This window comes from Engystomops pustulosus, chromosome 7, assembly GCF_040894005.1.
Source record: "Engystomops pustulosus chromosome 7, aEngPut4.maternal, whole genome shotgun sequence".
In the NCBI taxonomy this organism is placed as follows: Eukaryota; Metazoa; Chordata; class Amphibia; order Anura; family Leptodactylidae; genus Engystomops; species Engystomops pustulosus.
Genome location: NC_092417.1, coordinates 68,290,206 through 68,308,419, shown reverse-complemented (window position 1 = coordinate 68,308,419; position 18,214 = coordinate 68,290,206). Strand labels below are relative to the sequence as shown.

The 18,214-nt window shown below is 45.3% G+C and overlaps 2 protein-coding genes across 2 annotated transcripts in view; both read right to left on the bottom strand.

The window, feature by feature from the left end:
- LOC140069954 (alpha-1-antitrypsin-like) overlaps window positions 1-18,214 on the bottom strand; it is a 213,224-nt gene that overhangs the window by 53,817 nt on the left and 141,193 nt on the right. The window lies entirely within an intron of this gene.
- LOC140070185 (alpha-1-antitrypsin-like) lies at window positions 840-3,379 on the bottom strand. Its single transcript, XM_072116529.1, has 4 exons — window positions 2,944-3,379; window positions 2,541-2,781; window positions 1,461-1,608; window positions 840-1,065 (listed from the first exon to the last, which is right to left on the bottom strand). Exons 1-4 carry the CDS (start codon window positions 3,377-3,379, stop codon window positions 877-879), a joined length of 1,014 nt encoding a protein of 337 aa, XP_071972630.1. The 3' UTR covers window positions 840-876.

Below are 18,214 nucleotides of genomic sequence, written 5' to 3'. Positions count from 1 at the left end.
AGAGTGTCTGTATGTGGCAGTCCAAAAAAGTTTTCAAAACAGAGGAGCGGGTAGGTGGCCCTCCAGAAAATTTAAATAGATATAGTACTATAGCTAGAGCCAGTTGGCCCTGGCAAAAAAATAGCCAGTTGCCTCTGCTTTAGTGTACAAAGAGGAGGAGAAGGAGGAGAATGAGGAGGAGGAGTGCATACATGAGAATTATTCAGGTTGAGCTGCTTTCACCTAGTGGAGAATGGAAATCATGAGAAATCCATGCTTGCTTCATCTTAATAAACGTCAGCCTGTCAGCGCTGTCAGTCGACAGGCGTGTACGGTTATCGGTGATGATGCCACCAGCTGCACTGAAATCCCGCTCAGACAACACGCTAGCGGCAGGGCAGGCAAGAACCTCCAAGGCGTACGGCGCCAGTTCGCCCCAGATGTCCAGCTTTGAAACCCAGTAGTTGTAGGGAGCTGTGTGATCACTTAGGACGATGGTATGGTCAGCTACGTACTCCCTCACCATCTTTCTGTAAAGATCAGCCCTACTCTGCCGAGACTGGTGACAGTGTCTTGCTAGGGTGACAAAACTGGCAAAGGCCTTGTACCCCTGCCAGTGCTGGACAAGCTGCCTGCTCGACTACACTCCCTCGCTACTTGTCCCGCAGAAGTACGCCCTCTGCCGCTAGTGCTGTCAGAAGGGAAATACTGTTTCAGCTTGTGCACCAGAGCCTGCTGGTATTCATGCACTCTCCCACTCCTTTCCTCTCCAGGGATGAGAGTGGAAAGATTTTGCTTGTACCGTGGGTCCAGGGGGGCAAGAGATGGCTTACTGTAAGTAAATAAGAACACCATTTTACACTATAACATTTTATTGATGCAGAATTTGGGAGAGAATTATTTCTGGGGGTTGACAATTCTTCCACTGAAGAGGATACTTTTGGATTTCTGGTCATATATTGAAAGAATAAAAGGACGGTTAAACTGAACGCGAGGTGAAAGCATCATGGGAATTATCTCAAGTGCTGTAACGGCTGCTGCTTCTGTCCCCTTCTCATTAACACTGATTGCAGCTTTATGGATAGCCTAAGGAGGTTAAAAAAAACTGTTATCAGAAGAAGATGGAATCGAATGAATGAAAAATTTAAATAGGTTCAATCATAGCATAAAAATTCTTAATGGGTAAGGCCATGTAATTCAATTGATGCTTAGGAGATAGATATACAATGTCCAAGTGGAACTGATTGCTAAAAAAGAGAGGCGGCCTAGGCAAGCCTCTAATAGACAAACATTATAAAAGCCGGCAGCACTCCAGACTGTAGGTATACAATTCTAAGGTGACATTTATTCAAGCTTGATGAAGTTGTCTCACACTGAACCATTGCATATGGAATAAATTTAACCTTTGAATTGTATATTTACAGTCAGGTAGTGCTCCCCTGCTTTTTCCAATTTTTATATAGATAGTTAGAAATACTTACCTTAGAAATCTTTGAGTCGGCATCTCCTGAAATACCAAACAGGTCAGCGGTGTTTACGAAAATGTCTACTAGTCCCATTTTGGTTAGTGTTTCTTTAAGGTTGACAGTACCAGAGATGGAGAATTTTGGAATGAATAAATCCACCAATCTATTTAAAAAAGAAATTAAAGGCAATTTGTAAACTATATTCGTCATAAGTTAATATGCAGATGTGTCATGGCCCAAATATTGATTGTTCTATGGAAAAACAAACATACTTTCTCTTTGAAGCTTGTTAACAGCCACAAAGTTTGTGAAAAAATGTAAAAATCTTTGGATTCACTGGTGAAGCAAAAATCCCAACTCTTTAGCGCCCATTGGTCATAGGACAAAGAATACACATTATAAATGAAGATTTTTAATTTTGCTATCATCACCAGCAAGGTGATCAATGTCAAGAGTGTGATGCAAAAAAAGTAACAATCCATCAATTCAAACAGGCTATTATGTTAAATATATTTTTATGAATTACACTAGGGAACAAATAAACATTTTTTGTGGTATTTGGAGTCTTTCACCTTATTGTTGGTATTTTTGACCTTTTATTTCCGAAAATACCTTCCATTTCTCTCTAGCAGTTCTAATTTATGAGACGTTGAGCATTTCTACAAGATGGTAGAACGGTATCATGGATGATGGGATACACACGTGTTGGCTGATTACTGTTGGAGCATTCAACATGAATGTCCAAGAACACCTCATCTCAGGAAATCATGACCTGACAGAAAATATGACATTCCTTTTTAAAATTTCTTTAGTACAATATTAAGTGACGACTAGCAGCGTATACTTTGTAGGGTGGAAATGCCAGATTTCCAAAAGTAGAGCTTATAGAAGAAAACAGATCTCCAGAATCAGTGACCCATAGCTTTATTACATCTCCTCCCTGTACTCCAAAGACCTCAAAGAGTTGGCTTCAGACTATGGCTGCCTAAGACCCAGAGGAAAAGACTGTTAAAGACTGTTTACCACTGCCTCTATAAAGATTGACTATGGCATATGTTAATAGATAGATAGACAGACTGGTAGATAATTTTTAATGTTTTAATTTTTTCTGTGTTAAAATTGTTCTCTACTTCTGACAACTTCCCCTCATTTGGCAGGATGAATAAGGCATTGGCATCTCCTTTATAGGGTATGGAGATCACAGTAGCATCATCATTGAAAGCCACATTGTACATTCCTGTTCTGCTCATGAAAGACGCCTTCACAGTTGTATTCTCATTGACATGGAAGTCTCCCTCTTTGGTCCATAAACTGTTAAATGGGTTTTCCCATTTTGCTATAAAGAATAAAGAGAAGGATAATAAGAGTTTATTATTTAGTAGGAGAGTGGTGAAATATGATAGACACTATTAAAAAACCTGTGCAAGCAATAAGTGAAGTATGACCTATCTGCAGAAACCTATTTCTAAACAATTATTTGTAAAATAAAGTACCTTACCTTTAAAATAAATGTAGTTAATGAGGACAAATATGGCGTCCTGGTCTATGCTGTCCAGCAGGTCAGCAATCTTGCCGTGAGTGTTTTTTTCCACATAACTGTTGATCTGCCTTTTTGCTTCTTCTATGTTTTTGAAATCGGTAGAAAAGGCCTCGGAGTGGTAGCGTGTCTTGGCTTCTTCCAAGAATGTCTGGAGAATCTTGTGCTCTTTGGAAATGAAGAGAGCATTCCCACCGCTGAGCTTTAGCTCCCTGTCCACATCATTCAGGAGATGCAGAAGGTGGTCGAAACCTTCATGAATTTCTTGTTCAGAGATCTCAGAGGTATTAAAACTGAGTGCTTCAATGATCCGTTTATGGTTCTGAGCCTTGGCACCAAGGGACAGGAAAGCAAATGCAGTAGAGATACTGACAGGTGAAAAGACAATGGGGGTCATTTACTAAGGCCCGATTCGCGTTTTCCCGACGTGTTACCCGAATATTTCCGATTTGCGCCGATTGTACCTGAATTGCCCCGGGATTTTGGCGCACGCAATCGGATTGTGGCGCATCGGCGCCGGCTTGCACGTGAAGGAAATCGGGGGGGCGTGGCCGAACGAAAACCCGACGTATTCGGAAAAACCGCCGCATTTAAAAACCGAAAAAGTGTTGCTTGGGAATCGCTTACCTTCACCTGGTCCGAGGTGGTGCATTCCGGCGCGTTGAGATGATTTTCAGCGCAGCAGCGCCACCTGGTGGACGGCGGAGGAACTACCTTAGTGAATCCCGGCCGGACCTGAATCCAGCGCAGAGAACGGTGGTTGCTTTCAAAGCGTAATATAGTGTTCCTATCCGTTGGTTTGTAGAATACATCTGTGGTGATCCCATGTGTCGTGTTCTCCACCAGAACATACAGAAATTGGAGGTTCTGCTTGGATTTTACAATGGTGAACTTGATATCATCATCGATAGTGTTTAAATACTCATGAAAACTTGTAAGTTGTTCCAAGTCACCTGTCCACAGGAGGAAGACATCGTCTATGTATCGCCACCACCCCATAACATGTTGGAAGTGGTGGGACACATAGACGAAGTCCTCCTCACTATATTACGCTTTGAAAGCAACCACCCCCGACCAATGGTCAACTCTCTCCCTCTCAGCCATCTATACAGAGTAAAACGTATTGCTGGAGATGAGGAGAAATTACAGAGAAACACTACACTGATGCTATCCAAATTTGCACAGAGGGGGTATCCTAAAAGAATCCTGGCTAAAAACAAAGAAAAACTCGATTCCATCAAGAGGGAGGAATTATTAGTACCAAAAACTCGACATGATAAGAAAGGGCGGATCCCCTTCATTTCCACTTACTGTGACACCAGTAATAGGGTAGGATCCATAATAAAAAAAACATTGGAGAATATTGGCGAGCGATCCCACTGGGGTACCCGAATTCCATAATCCCCCAATCCTATCCTACAGGAGAGCAAAGAACATTAAAGACCGGGTAGTCAAGACTGACATAGGTCCCCTAAAAACAGTCACACAAAGAGGAATACTCGGTCCCATAAGAAAAGGTTGTTTCCCATGTAGAGCGTGCATTAACTGTTCATATGTGCTCAAGGGTGACACTTTTACCCACAATGACAAACAGTACAAAATCCAGTACTACCTCGATTGTAATAGCGAGTTTGTCGTCTATTTGTTGAGCTGCCCATGCAATTTAAAATATGTGGGCGAGACAACACTAGACTTCAAAACGAGGTTCGGACAACACAGATACACCATACGTAAAAGAAAGAAAGACTTACCAGTGAGTAGACACTTCACTGAGGCCGGACATAAAGAGAGTGATTTAAAATTTCGAATTATTGACCACATCCCTATGCCCAGGAGAGGGGGCAACAGAGAAGCTATCCTTAGAAAACAGGAATTGAGATGGATACATAAGTTGGGTACCTTGCAGCCGAACGGCCTAAATATCGAATATAATTTGAATAGCATCATTTAGATACTATGAGTTTGCTGCCCATGATGGTGACTCTTGGTGTTTGGCGCCCTGTGGTTACCTGTATAGCCCACTTGTGACCCCATGTGTAGGTTACCCTGGAGATATTTCTCAGCCAGTGGTTTTTTGACACAATATTGATGCTGTATCCACAGCTTTTCAAATATATTCATTTTCTTCTTTATCTTTACTTACAGATTGAATTTGAACCATCGACCCCCATCGGCTGGATCATATCCCCCCACAAGTCTCGAGCACTTAGTGAGCATTATTGTCTTAATATTGTGCATTGGTCCTTATTTTTTCTACTTAATGTATATATTAGTGGTGACCCTCTTTTGGGAACCCTGGTGTCAGGAACAAAAAAGAGTTTTTTTCCCCTGTGACTACATTCTCCGCTAGATCTGGGCAGGATATGGGTTAAGTGCGGCAGTTACCTGCGACACAATACCCTGTTCCGGGCGTAGTGAAACCAACGGTGTTGTACTGTTGGTTCACATATACGCACCCATGACCTGGAGACAAGAATAGTCACCCCATACGACCCCTAGTGGTCAACCAGTATGCCTTGAAAACATCAGGAGTCCCCATTATGATTTTACCTGAGGTCGGCCCAAATCCAAGATGGCCGCCGGCACCACGAACTCTGGCGCGCATGCGCCAAACTCTGGCGCGCATGCGCCAAACTTTTTGCACAGTCCGGTTGACATGGCAACATGTCACTTCCGGTTTCAGACTAAACGGAACCACTACACACAGCCGACTTCCTTCACAACAGATAGAGGTTGGCGCCAGAACACAGCTGATTCTACACTGCATCAGGAATTCATGAATGAAGAGCCGAGACTAGGGGTGGTCCGATCGCCGATGGGAGGGTACTTGCTTTTATTTACACAGATACACATGTAATTTATGCACAACCTGCTACAAATTTTTACTGTACTAAGATCTGTTTAGATCTTCCTTATCACTTACTTATGTATACACTCTGTATATTCATGTATTGATTATTATATGCATTGTTTTTCACGGTCCTTGCATGGACCAATGAGATGTAACACTGGCCTTTATATGTTTGCACATTGATCTATGTAACATGCTTGACAAAGGCTCCTTGTGGGCTGAAACGTTGCACATGGAATAAAAGACACCCCGTCACCTTTTTGACACCAATCCGGAGTGCTGCCAGTTTTTGAAACTTTATATATATATATATAATGACGGGATGTTTTATATTTGGGGAGAGTGCGGTCAGTTGTGTTGTGAGGGGTATATATTATTTAGGAGCACAGTGTTGTCATCTAGGAGACTTTATACTGTAAGTGACTGTGGTATTTTTAGGGACGGCGGGTGGAGATGCTGCATGGAGCTGAAGACATCTGGCCGTGAATTCAGCAGTGATACGTCATGGATTGGAGAACCTGGAATAAAGTCCTACTGATGGAAGAGATTGTCATCTATAAGGTACTAGATGCCACTAATGACTCTCAGATCCTGTAGTCAGTCACACAGTGTCAGTGTGCTGTCTGTAGGGATGTTAATTGTTAGTAAAGTTTAAGGATTTACTTAACAGGGAGCGGGGGGGGGGCAGCATTTTAATATTCGCCTCAGGCAGCAAATATGCGAGAATCGGCCCTGATACCAATGTACATTGAAACAGATAATTTCATGATATATGATTTAACCCTGTATCTAATGTATACCTGCAAAACTGTTAATAAAGCTGAGTTGGTAGTCACAGCTTGGCCTACAGCGCAATATGGACCCTCTTGATGGCCTTAAGATGAGTCACCTTACTGATCAACTAGGACATGCCTCAGCTGAGGCAAGGTGATATCATCTAGGGGTCAAGGTTTCCCATTTTGCTACTTTAATTCGTATTTTAAATAAAATAAGTGGCCAAACCCCATATTTATTATCCCATGCAGGTTTTTGTATTAGTTATTCAGTGTGGGTGAGGACGCAACTCTAGGTAACCCCATTAGTATGACCAGTCTTTGTAAAAGCATGTACAGCTTGTGTGAGCTAATCCTGACATATACCTAGTCCATGAAATCAAAGGAAGAGATGCACATGTGTACCCTAGGATACAGGGTACATGAGGTGACAGACACCGAGGATGCCACACAATATGGGAGAACAACAGCAGTAGCAGCACAGAATCACCTGGAAATATTCATCTACCGTTACACATTTGCTGTGATCACAAAATGTAACAGCTGGTGTAGCCACTATATTCTTTTTTTTAAAACATAAACATCATAGCTAGAGATGAGCGAACATACTCGTCCGAGCTTGATGCTCGTTCGAGCATTAGCGTACTCGAAACTGCTCGTTGCTCGGACAAGTATTTCGCCCGCTCGAGAAAATGGCATCTCCCGCCGTTTTGCTTTTTGGCGGCCAGAAACAGAGCCAATCACAAGCCAGGAGACTCTGCACTCCACCCAGCATGACGTGGTACCCTTACACGTCGATAGCAGTGGTTGGCTGGCCAGATCAGGTGACCCTGGAATAGACTAGTCCCTGCCCGCGCTGCTCGGATCATTCTCTGTCTGGATGCCGCTAGGGAGAGAGCTGCTGCTGGTCAGGGAAAGCGTTAGGCTGTTCTATTAGAATATTGTTAGGCAGGAGTGATTCTACAAGAACCCAACAGCCCTTCTTAGGGCTACAATAACGTTTTATTTTACTTTTTTTTGTTTTCTTGTGGCTGGGCTTGCTGCCATTAGTAGTGCAGCTAGTACCATATTGTGAGGAATTTGCAGGGAGACTTGCTACCGTTGTGTTTAGCTCTTAGTGACACACATATCCATCTCAAACACCAAAGTGGGACAATTTATTAGGGGTTTGATTTCAATTAGGCACAGTCTGCCAGTTTCTTTTTTATTTTACGTTTATTTTTTGATAACTCAGCGTCATCTCATCTGGCATAGCAGTGTGCTTTCATAGTTGGCTAGAAAATAGCCATAGGAGAATCCAAACGGCTTACTTAGGCCTACAATAGCGTCATATAGTTGATTTTTGGTTGATTTGCTGGTGGCTGGCCTTGCTGTAGTGCATCTACTACCATATTGTGAGGAATTTGCAGTGAGACTTGGGACCGTTGTGTTTAGCTCTTAGTGACACACATATCCATCTCAAACACCAAAGTGGGACAATTTATTAGGGGTTTGATTTCAATTAGGCACAGTCTGCCAGTTTCTTTTTATTTTACGTTTATTTTTTGATAACTCAGCGTCATCTCATCTGGCATAGCAGTGTGCTTTCATAGTTGGCTAGAAAATAGCCATAGGAGAATCCAAACGGCTTACTTAGGCCTACAATAGCGTTATATAGTTGATTTTTGGTTGATTTGCTGGTGGCTGGCCTTGCTGTAGTGCATCTACTACCATATTGTGAGGAATTTGCAGTGAGACTTGGGACCGTTGTGTTTAGCTCTTAGTGACACACATATCCATCTCAAACACCAAAGTGGGACAATTTATTAGGGGTTTGATTTCAATTAGGCACAGTCTGCCATTTTCTTTTTATTTTACGTTTATTTTTTGATAACTCAGCGTCATCTCATCTGGCATAGCAGTGTGCTTTCATACTTGGCTAGAAAATAGCCATAGCAATAGGATAGCATCGTTTGGTTTTAAAAACAAAAAAACACACAAAAAAACAAAAAAAAATTTACAGTTATAACTTTCATTTTCAAAATGTTTAACCCGAGGGCTAGGGGTAGAGGACGAGGGCAGGGACGTGGGCGTCCAACTACTGCAGGGGTCATAGGCCGTGGTCCTGGGCGGGGTGAGACACCACCTGCTGATGAGTGAGCAGGGGAACGCCGCAGAGCTACACTCCCTAGGTTCATGTCTGAAGTTACTGGGACTCGTGGTAGAGCACTGTTGAGGCCAGAACAGTGCGAACAGGTGATGTCGTGGATTGCCGACAATGCTTCTAGCAATTTGTCCACCAGTCAGTCTTCCACGCAGTCCACACATGTCACCGAAATCGCCACTCCTCCAGCTCCTGCACCTCAGCCTCCTTCCCCCCAGTCTGCCCCCTCCCAGGAAAATTTGGCATTTGAACCGCCATACTCTGAGGAACTGTTTTCTGGACCCTTCCCAGAGTCACAAACCACTTGTCCAGTTGCTGCTGAGCTCTTTTCTGATGCCCAGGTTTTACACCGGTCGCAGTCTGTGGGTCATGATGACCTTCTTGACGTAGTGGAAGAAGTGTGTAAAGAGGTGTCCGACGATGAGGAGACACGGTTGTCAGACAGTGGTGAAGTTGTTGTCAGGGCAGGAAGTCCGAGGGGGGAGCAGACTGAGGGATCGGAGGATGAGGAGGTGACAGATCCAAGCTGGGTTGATAGGCCGGGTGAACACAGTGCTTCTGAGACGGAGGCGAGTCCTATAGCAGAACAGGTTGCAAGAGGCAGTGGTGGGGCCAGACGGAGAGGCAGGGCCAGAGCTGGTGCATCAGCGCCAAATGTTGCCCGTAGTAAAGCTCCCGTGGCGAGGGCTAGATTTTCAGAAGTCTGGAGGTTCTTTAAAGAAACACCGGATGACCGACGGACTGTGGTGTGCAACCTTTGCCAAACCAGGATCAGCAGGGGTTCCACCACTACTAGCTTAACTACCACCAGTATGCGCAGGCATATGAATGCTAAACACCCCACTCAATGGGGCCAAGCCCGTTCACCTCCGGCTGGGCACACCACTGCTCGTTCCGCTGTGTCATCTGCTAGTCAGCCCCCTGCCCAGGACCACGGCCCAAACACCTCCCGTGTGAAAACCCCATCTTCGCCTCCACGATCCTCCACAGCATCCACCAGCGTTCAGCTCTACATACCCCAGATGCTGGAGCGCAAAAGGAAGTATAGCGCAACCCACCCACACGCCCAAGCCCTTAACGTCCACATCTCCAAGTTGCTTAGCCTGGAGATGCTGCCCTATAGGCTGGTAGAGACCGAGGCCTTTCGAAACCTCATGGCGGCGGCCGCCCCTCGGTATTCGGTCTCCAGTCGCCACTACTTTTCCCGATGTGCCGTCCCAGCCCTGCACAAGCACGTGTCAGAGAACATCATTCGTGCCCTGACCAACGCCGTTTCTGACAAGGTCCACCTGACCACGGACACGAGGGCCACTATATATCGCTGACGGCACATTGGGTTAACTTGGTGGAGGCTGGGACCGAGTCTGACCCTGGGGCTGGTCATATACTGCCGACGCCGAGGATTGCGGGGCCTACCTCGGTCCAGGTCTCAAAGGCCTACTATGCCTCCTCCCACCCCTCCTCCACCTCCTCCTCCTCCGAATTACCATCCGTGGGCATGGCGCCATCAGTCGGTAGCTCTAGGCACAGCAGCAGTGCCGTCGCTAAGCGACAGCAGGCGGTGCTCAAACTGCTGAGCCTAGGCGATAAAAGGCACACCGCCCAAGAGCTATTACAGGGCATCACGGCGCAGACCGATCTGTGGCTGGCACCGCTGAACCTGAAGCCAGGCATGGTTGTGTGTGACAATGGCCGTAACCTGGTGGCGGCTCTGCAACTCGGCAGACTGACACATGTGCCATGCCTGGCCCATGTGTTAAATCTGATAGTTCAGCGTTTCCTCAAGACATACCCCAATCTGTCTGATTTGCTCACGAAGGTGCGCCGCATCTTTGCGCATTTCAGGAAGTCCAGAACAGATGCTGCCACTCTCAGGGCAGCGCAGCGCCGCCTCCAACTGCCCGCTCACCGACTGTTGTGCGACGTGCCCACGAGGTGGAATTCAACATTAACCATGTTATCCAGAGTTTACCAGCAGCGCAGAGCGATTGTAGACTGCCAGATGTCAACTTCCCCCAGAACTGGTAGTCAGGTCAGTCAGCTTCCTCAAGTCTACAATGAGGAGTAGACGTGGATGTCTGATATCTGTCAGGTGCTGAGTAACTTTGAGGAGTCAACACAGGTGGTCAGTGGCGATGCCGCCATCATCAGCCTCACCATCCCGCTGCTTGGCCTGTTGAAAAACTCTCTGGTCAGCATGAAGTCGGAAGCTTTGCGCTCGTCACAAGAGACGGGGGAAGAAGATTCCCTTGTTGATAGCCAAAGCACACTTAGGTCTGTTTCTCAGCGCATATCGGAGGAGGTGGAGGAGGATGAGGAGGAAGAGGAGGAGAATGTTGGCGAGACAGAAGAGGGGACCATTGTTCAGTCCTTCACTGTTCAGCGTGTATGGGCAGAAGAAGAGGAGTTGGAGGAGTTGGAGGAGGAGGAAATGGGCAGTCAGGCCAGTGAGGGGAGTGAATTCTTGCGCGTTGGGACTCTGGCGCATATGGCAGATTTCATGCTAGGCTGCCTATCCCGTGACCCTCGCGTTCAAAGAATTTATTCCAGCACCGATTACTGGGTATTCACTCTCCTGGACCCACGGTACAAGCAAAATCTTTACACTCTCATCCTTGGAGAGGAAAGGAGTGTGAGAATGCATGAATACCAGCAGGCCCTGGTGCACAAGCTGAAACAGTATTTCCCTTCTGACAGCGCTAGCGGCAGAGGGCGTACTTCTGCGGGACAAGTAGCGAGGGAGAGTAGGCGAGCAGGCAGCTTGTCCAGCACTGGCAGGGGTACGCTTTACAAGGCCTTTGCCAGTTTTATGTCACCCCAGCAAGACACTGTCACCTGTCCCCAGTTTCGGCAGAGTAGGGCTGATCTTTACAGAAAGATGGTGAGGGAGTAAGTAGCTGACCATACCATCGTCCTAAATGATCACACAGCTCCCTACAACTACTGGGTTTCAAAGCTGGACATGTGGCACGAACTGGCGCTATACGCCTTGGAGGTTCTTGCCTGCCCTGCCGCTAGCGTGTTGTCCGAGCGGGTTTTCAGTGCAGCTGGTGGCATCATCACCAATAAGCGTACACGCCTGTTGACTGACAGCGCTGACAGGCTGATGCTTATCAAGATGAATAAAGCCTGGATTTCTCCGGATTTTCATTCTCCACCAGGTAAAAGAAGCTCAACCTGAATAATGTATGCACTCCTCCTCCTCATTGTCCTCCTTCTCCTCCTCTTTGTACACTACAGCAGAGGAAGCTGGCTATTTTTTGCCAGGGCCAACTGGCTCTAGCTATAGTACTACCTACCCGGTCCTCTGTTTTAAGCAATTTTTGGGAGTGCCACATACAGGCACTCAATCTATTTAATTTTTCTGGAGGACCACCTACCTGCTCCTCTGGTTTGAAAACTTTTTTGGACTGCCACATACAGGCACTATCCAAATTAAATTGTCTCCATAGCAGCCTCCACATGTCGTCTTTTTAGCTGGCTCCACACGTTGTCTCCATTGCTACCTCCACGCGTCATCGCCATAGCTGCCTCCAAAAGTCGTCCATATAGCTGCCTCCATACATCGTCCCCTTATCAAACGAGCTGTGTCAGGCAGAATTTTGGGTTATTTTCATGGCTTCCACATCAAACTTGTTAACTTTGTCGCCACCCTGCTGTGTAATCCACAAAATATACTGGCAAACTTTTATCATTTACCGATATTATTTCAGCGCTTCTTGCGCATCTGTTTACATTCCCCTCACCCGCCATATCCCAAACTTATAAGAACGCTACTACACTTGATCTTATACAAAAGGTTCTTAGAAGTGCTGTTTGGGGAGTAGCCTAGAGACAGGGGCTTGGATTGGCGAAAGCTCGCCTGGCAGCGGAGCGCCAACTCCATCCCAAAAACCAACTAACATAGTTTTAACTGCAGCACCTTTAAACTACTACTAGTTCACTGCCTCCATACATGGTCCCCTTATCAAACGAGCTGTGTCAGGCAGAATTTTGGGTTGTTTTCATGGATTCCACATCAAACTTGTTAACTTTGTCGCCACCCTGCTGTGTAATCCACAAAATATACTGGCAAACTTTTATCATTTACCGATATTATTTCAGCGCTTCTTGCGCATCTGTTTACATTCCCTTCACCCGCCATATCCCAAACTTATAAGAACGCTACTACACTTGATCTTATACAAAAGGTTCTTAGAAGTGCTGTTTGGGGAGTAGCCTAGAGACAGGGGCTTGGATTGGCGAAAGCTCGCCTGGCAGCGGAGCGCCAGCTCCATCCCAAGACCCAACTAACATAGTTTTAACTGCAGCACCTTTAATCTACTACTAGTTCACTGCCTCCATACATGGTGCCTTTATCAAACGAGCTGTGTCAGGCAGAATTTTCAGGTGTTTCACCAGATACATAGTGGAACGCGGCCCATCTGTCGCCGCCATGCTGGAGACCTGAAGTTGCAATCATAGCAGTGCAATATGGATGCCCCATACTGTCGCTCTTAATCATGGAACCATTTCCGTAAAAACAATTAAAAATAGAACCACTATGCTATTCCATTATTCCTAGGTGAAATATTCAAACGACCCGGCCTGCTTTGAAAATTATAATTTTTTCAAAGTAAACGCTTCTGGCCCCCAGGCCCATTTTGGGTGGGGAGGAGCCGAGAGACAGGGGCTTGGACAGGCAAAAGCTCGCCTGGCAGCGGACCGCCAGCTCCATCCCAAGATTAGGCAGCCTCAGAGGCATCCATGCATGCTGCCCCTGTTGTTTCCTGTCCATTTCGCCTCCACGATCCTCCACAGCGTCCACCAATGTCTCCATGTGCAACTTTCAACTGTCTATACCACAGACGCTGGAGCACGAGAGGATATGCAGCACATCATCCCCTTATCAAACGAGCTGTGTCAGGCAGAATTTTCAGGTGTTTCACCAGATACATAGTGGAACTCGGCCCATCTGTCACCATGCTGGAGACCTGAAGTTTCAATCATAGAAGCAATATGGATGCCCCAGTAGTCACTCTTAATCATGGAAGTCGTCTCCATGGCTGCCTCCCCATGTCGTCCCTTTATCAAAAGAGCTGTGTCAGGCTAATTTTTCGGGTGTTTCACCAGATACGTTATGGAACTTGGTCACTATGTCGCCACCATGCTGTGTTATCGACTAAATATACCGTCAACCTTTTGTTCACATAGGAAATCATTTCAGCGCTTCTTGCTCACCTGGTGAAACCTGAGTCCATTTAGGGTATGTCGCCATGACACTCTCTACCCTGCTGCCGCTGCCTCTGCGTGCTGTCCCCTATAGTGTCAGGGTCAATTATTGGATGTTTTAGATGCTATCTAGCCTCATTCGGTCACTCTGTCATGGCCATGCTGTTGCCCATAATTTTGGCATAATGGTGCGATTAAGCAGCCTCAGAGGCATCCATGCATGCTGCCCCTGCTGTTTCCTGTCCATTTCCGTGGTGTTTCCATCCTTTTCTGAGGTTCCCAGGTTTTTGGCCAAGCTTCCCTGTGCAGAGCCTTGGTTCCCTTGAAAAATGCCCGAGTCTCCCATTGACTTCAATGGGGTTCGTTATTCGAGACGAGCACTCGAGCATCGGGAAAAGTTTGTCTCGAATAACGAGTACCCGAGCATTTTAGTGCTCGCTCATCTCTAATAAAGATCCTTCTGTAGCCCGTTTTTAGACTGATTTTTGAGTTTGGATCCATGGCCCCAAAGGGACTTAATGCTGAATAGGAAATAGTTTTTGTTTAGGATTGGCAGATCCGTAATACTTCAATCCAAAAAGATCGAAAAGACTTTGGAACCTATTTTTAATATCACTATTGAATGCTTTAACCTCCCCAGCATTGGCTATTAGAGAATGGACGTGGATTGCAATCCTCTAAAACTGGTGGTGCACTACATTACATAAGACACATGTGGGAAATACAAGCTTGTACATGCTACACAAATCTACACACCCCGGGACAACGGAGGAATAGCGGGAACCTACAAAGGTGCTAGAGTAAATGGATATAGCTTATATCTTACACCTTCCTTAGGACAATGTAAAGAGATCTCTTTCTAAATGACTCCTGTGACTCCATCCCCTATCTGTGCAGTAGTATTGTGCAATACACTGGTATACTGCTAAAGCATATGACATCCAACAAAGCAAGAGAGCTACATACAAGTCTAGACAGTGTTCTCTGGTGCCGAGATACTAATGTACAATAATACACAAAGCCATGTACAAATACGATACTGGTGCAGAGACTACAACAAGTTCTACATTTACCATTAAAAAATTATTTCCTGTACATAAAGGCAGAATTTGTGAAATAAGTTTGAACATTTGTATTCATTTATACAGTATATATTGTGATATGTGATCTATTTTTCTAATGTTCTATGTGATCCATTGCTCTAGGGCAGTGATGGTGAACGTTTGAGAGCCAAAGTGCCCTAACTTCCACCAAAAGCCACTTATTTATTGCAAAGTGCCAGCACAGGAATTTAAGCAGTAATGTATTTTTCCTTGTTCATTGACAACTTTCAATCCTTCAGCCTCCCAAGGACACCAAGGCAGTTGAAAGGAGGAGGGCAAATTCATCTATTACTGTAGGAAGATTCTGCAGGAAGATTCTGCAGGAAGATTCTTTGAGTTCTGTCTGGTGAACTTCATTCTGGGTTGATGGCCTGGGTGCCCACAGAGAGGGCTCCGAGTGCCGCCTCTGGCACCAGTGCCATAGGTTCGCCACCACTGCTCTAGGGTAATGTGCAAGCAGTCCCCGGGTTACGTACAAGATAGGTTCCTTGGGTTTGTACTTAAGTTGAATTTGTATGTAAGTTGGATCTGTATATTTTATAATTGTAATCCCAGCCCAAAAATTTTTTTGTTCCATTGACAATTGAATTTTCAATATTTTTTGCTGTAATGGGACCAAGGATTATCAATAAAGCTTCATTACAGGCACCTTACAGCTGATCATTGCAGTCTGGGACCATAGTAAAGCATTCAGAGATCATCACCAGAGGTCACAGTGGGGAGAGGGGTCCGTCTTTAACTAGGAGTCGCGTGTGTCCTTAAGTAGGGGCCTGCCTGTATACAATTCAATCGTTGTGGTGCCAGCTGTTTTTCCTATTCATTCTATTGTACATTAGCTTGAGGCACCAGCTTTCAGCTTAAAGAGGATCTGTCACCCAGAAATTCGGCACTAGAAGCTGTTTACTAAAGTAAGCAGCTCCTAGTGCTAAAACAAATGCAGCAGTGTTACAGTGATAGCGTTACCGGAAACCTCCGATAACACTATCTAACACAAATGTGTAGTACAATAGAAACGCCGGACCACTCTCAAAGGCATATTCATGAGGGGGCGGGATTGTGGGCAGAATTAGGGGACGGTGACTGCCACATGATGCTTAGCAGTCACCGCCGAGCTATGGAGTGACCAGAACAGTCTGGAGAAGAGGCAGCACCTCAGACCGCCCCCTCATGAATACGCCGGACCGCTTTGAGAGCAGTGCGGCATTTGTAATGTACTCTGCAGCGGTATTAGATAGCGTTATCGGAGGTTTCTGATAACGCTATCATTGTAACACTGCTGCATTTGTTTTAGCAGTAGGAGCTGCTTACTTTAGTGCCAAATTTCTGGGTGACAGGTCCTCTTTAAGCACAGCAGATAATAGATTTTTGTGTAAGAATATTAGAGTACCAACCATACACATTACTTTCAGCTATATGAATAAAGATACTGTATATACTCGAGTATAAGCCGACCCAAGTATAAGCCGAGGCCCCTAATTTTACCACAAAAACCTGGTAAAACCTATATATTTTTTACTCGAGTATAAGCCGAGTTTGGGTTTTCAGCACAATTTTCTGTGCTGAAAAACTAGGCTTATACTCGAGTATATAAGGTAATTATTATCATTATTAATATATCATTGCCCTATAGGTGCAAATTAAAAAATTCTCTAATATGATTATAATTTTTCCCTTATACACAAGAAAATAATTATTATAATCCTACCCCCCATCTACTTGGACATGACACCATTTAAGTATTTTTTGCACAAATTTCTTAGACCAAACAAACATTCTCACATGTAGGTCTCTATCATGTGAATCATCAGAGATCAATGATTATGTTGGTAAAAAAATTCACACTGTTAACACCTTAAGGACGCTGACCTTTTTCAGCTTAAAGAGAACCCGTCATGCAAAATAACCCCCCTAAACTAAATATATTTTCATAAACTGCCATTAGAGAGCATTGCCTCTATCCCTTCATTGTCCCTCTACATGGCTGTAAACCTAAGCAATGAGGTCCTAAAGCTGTATGCAAATGACCTGTGAAATTTCCAATGAAGCATTAGCATATTCAAGCTGTCCACTCTATTCATGAGTGGGAGGTACAGCCACACCCCCAGTGCATGACTGACAGCCTGTATAATGGTGTGAGGCTGTATAATGATGTGCTTCCTGGCGCTGACACCCCCTGCAGCCTGTGTGTGTATAGGAGAGTTACAGCAGCTCCAGGCAGCCATGTTATAGCAGAACATGTCAGATTCATGTGTAGCTGATGTCTGTGTCTCTCACCTGTATATTAGGAGGATGCAGCATGTCAGCAGATGCAGTACACACACTAGCCATGCTTTACTATACATTACACACAGACATGAGCAGGGGGAGGAGAGGGGAGGGGGAACAGGGGTGACATCACTGCCTCTGACCATGTGACCAACCTCATTTACATGATAAAGAATAGATGATTTTACAATGAATAATGTATGAAATAACTAGATAATGGCTGGGATGGGATCCTTGTGAGCTGCTCCAACAGGTAGAGGTGACAGGACTAGTGGCAGAGACCTGCTGACAGGTGTCCTTTAACCTCTTAACGCTCAGCGTCCGATATATCGGACGCTGAGCTCAGTGACTTAGCGCTCAGCGTTCGATATATCGGACGCTGAGCTGATGCCGGTTCGGCTCAAGATCTGAGCCGAACCGGCATCGGGAAACACGGGGTGCCGGCTGTGACTGATAGCCGGCACCCCAGTGTAACACCCGCGATCGGAGTTGTCTCCGATCGCGGGTGCTTAACCCGTTAAATGCCGCGGTCAGCGCGACCGCGGCATCTAACATGCATCTGGGGTGTCTTTCCCCCACGATGGGCCCCCCCGAACCGTTTTCGGGGGGCGCCGATCGTTGCTATAAGATTGCCGGTAAGATAGCGTCTGTGACGTCATCTTACTGGCACAGTGCCAGCCTATGCAAGTGTATAGGCTGACACTGATAATACTCTGCAATACATGAGTATTGCAGAATATTATCATGAACAAGCAATCAGAGGATTTCTTGTTCATACCCCATGGTATAAAAGTGAAAAAGTAAAAAAAAAAAGTTATTCAATAAAAGAATAAAGTCATAAATCACTAAAAATGCCCCAAACCCCCAAAACATATAAAGAGACATA

Excerpts from the sequence above, each read along its gene's own strand:
- LOC140070185 (XM_072116529.1), bottom strand. The coding sequence starts at position 3,379 with ATGACCCCCATTGTCTTTTCACCTGTCAGTATCTCTACTGCATTTGCT. Across the intron at positions 2,782-2,943 it reads TAACTACATTTATTTTAAAG|CAAAATGGGAAAACCCATTT; the intron begins GTAAGGTACTTT and ends TATTCTTTATAG. Across the intron at positions 1,609-2,540 it reads AACACAGAAAAAATTAAAAC|ATTGGTGGATTTATTCATTC; the intron begins ATTAAAAATTAT and ends TTTTTTAAATAG.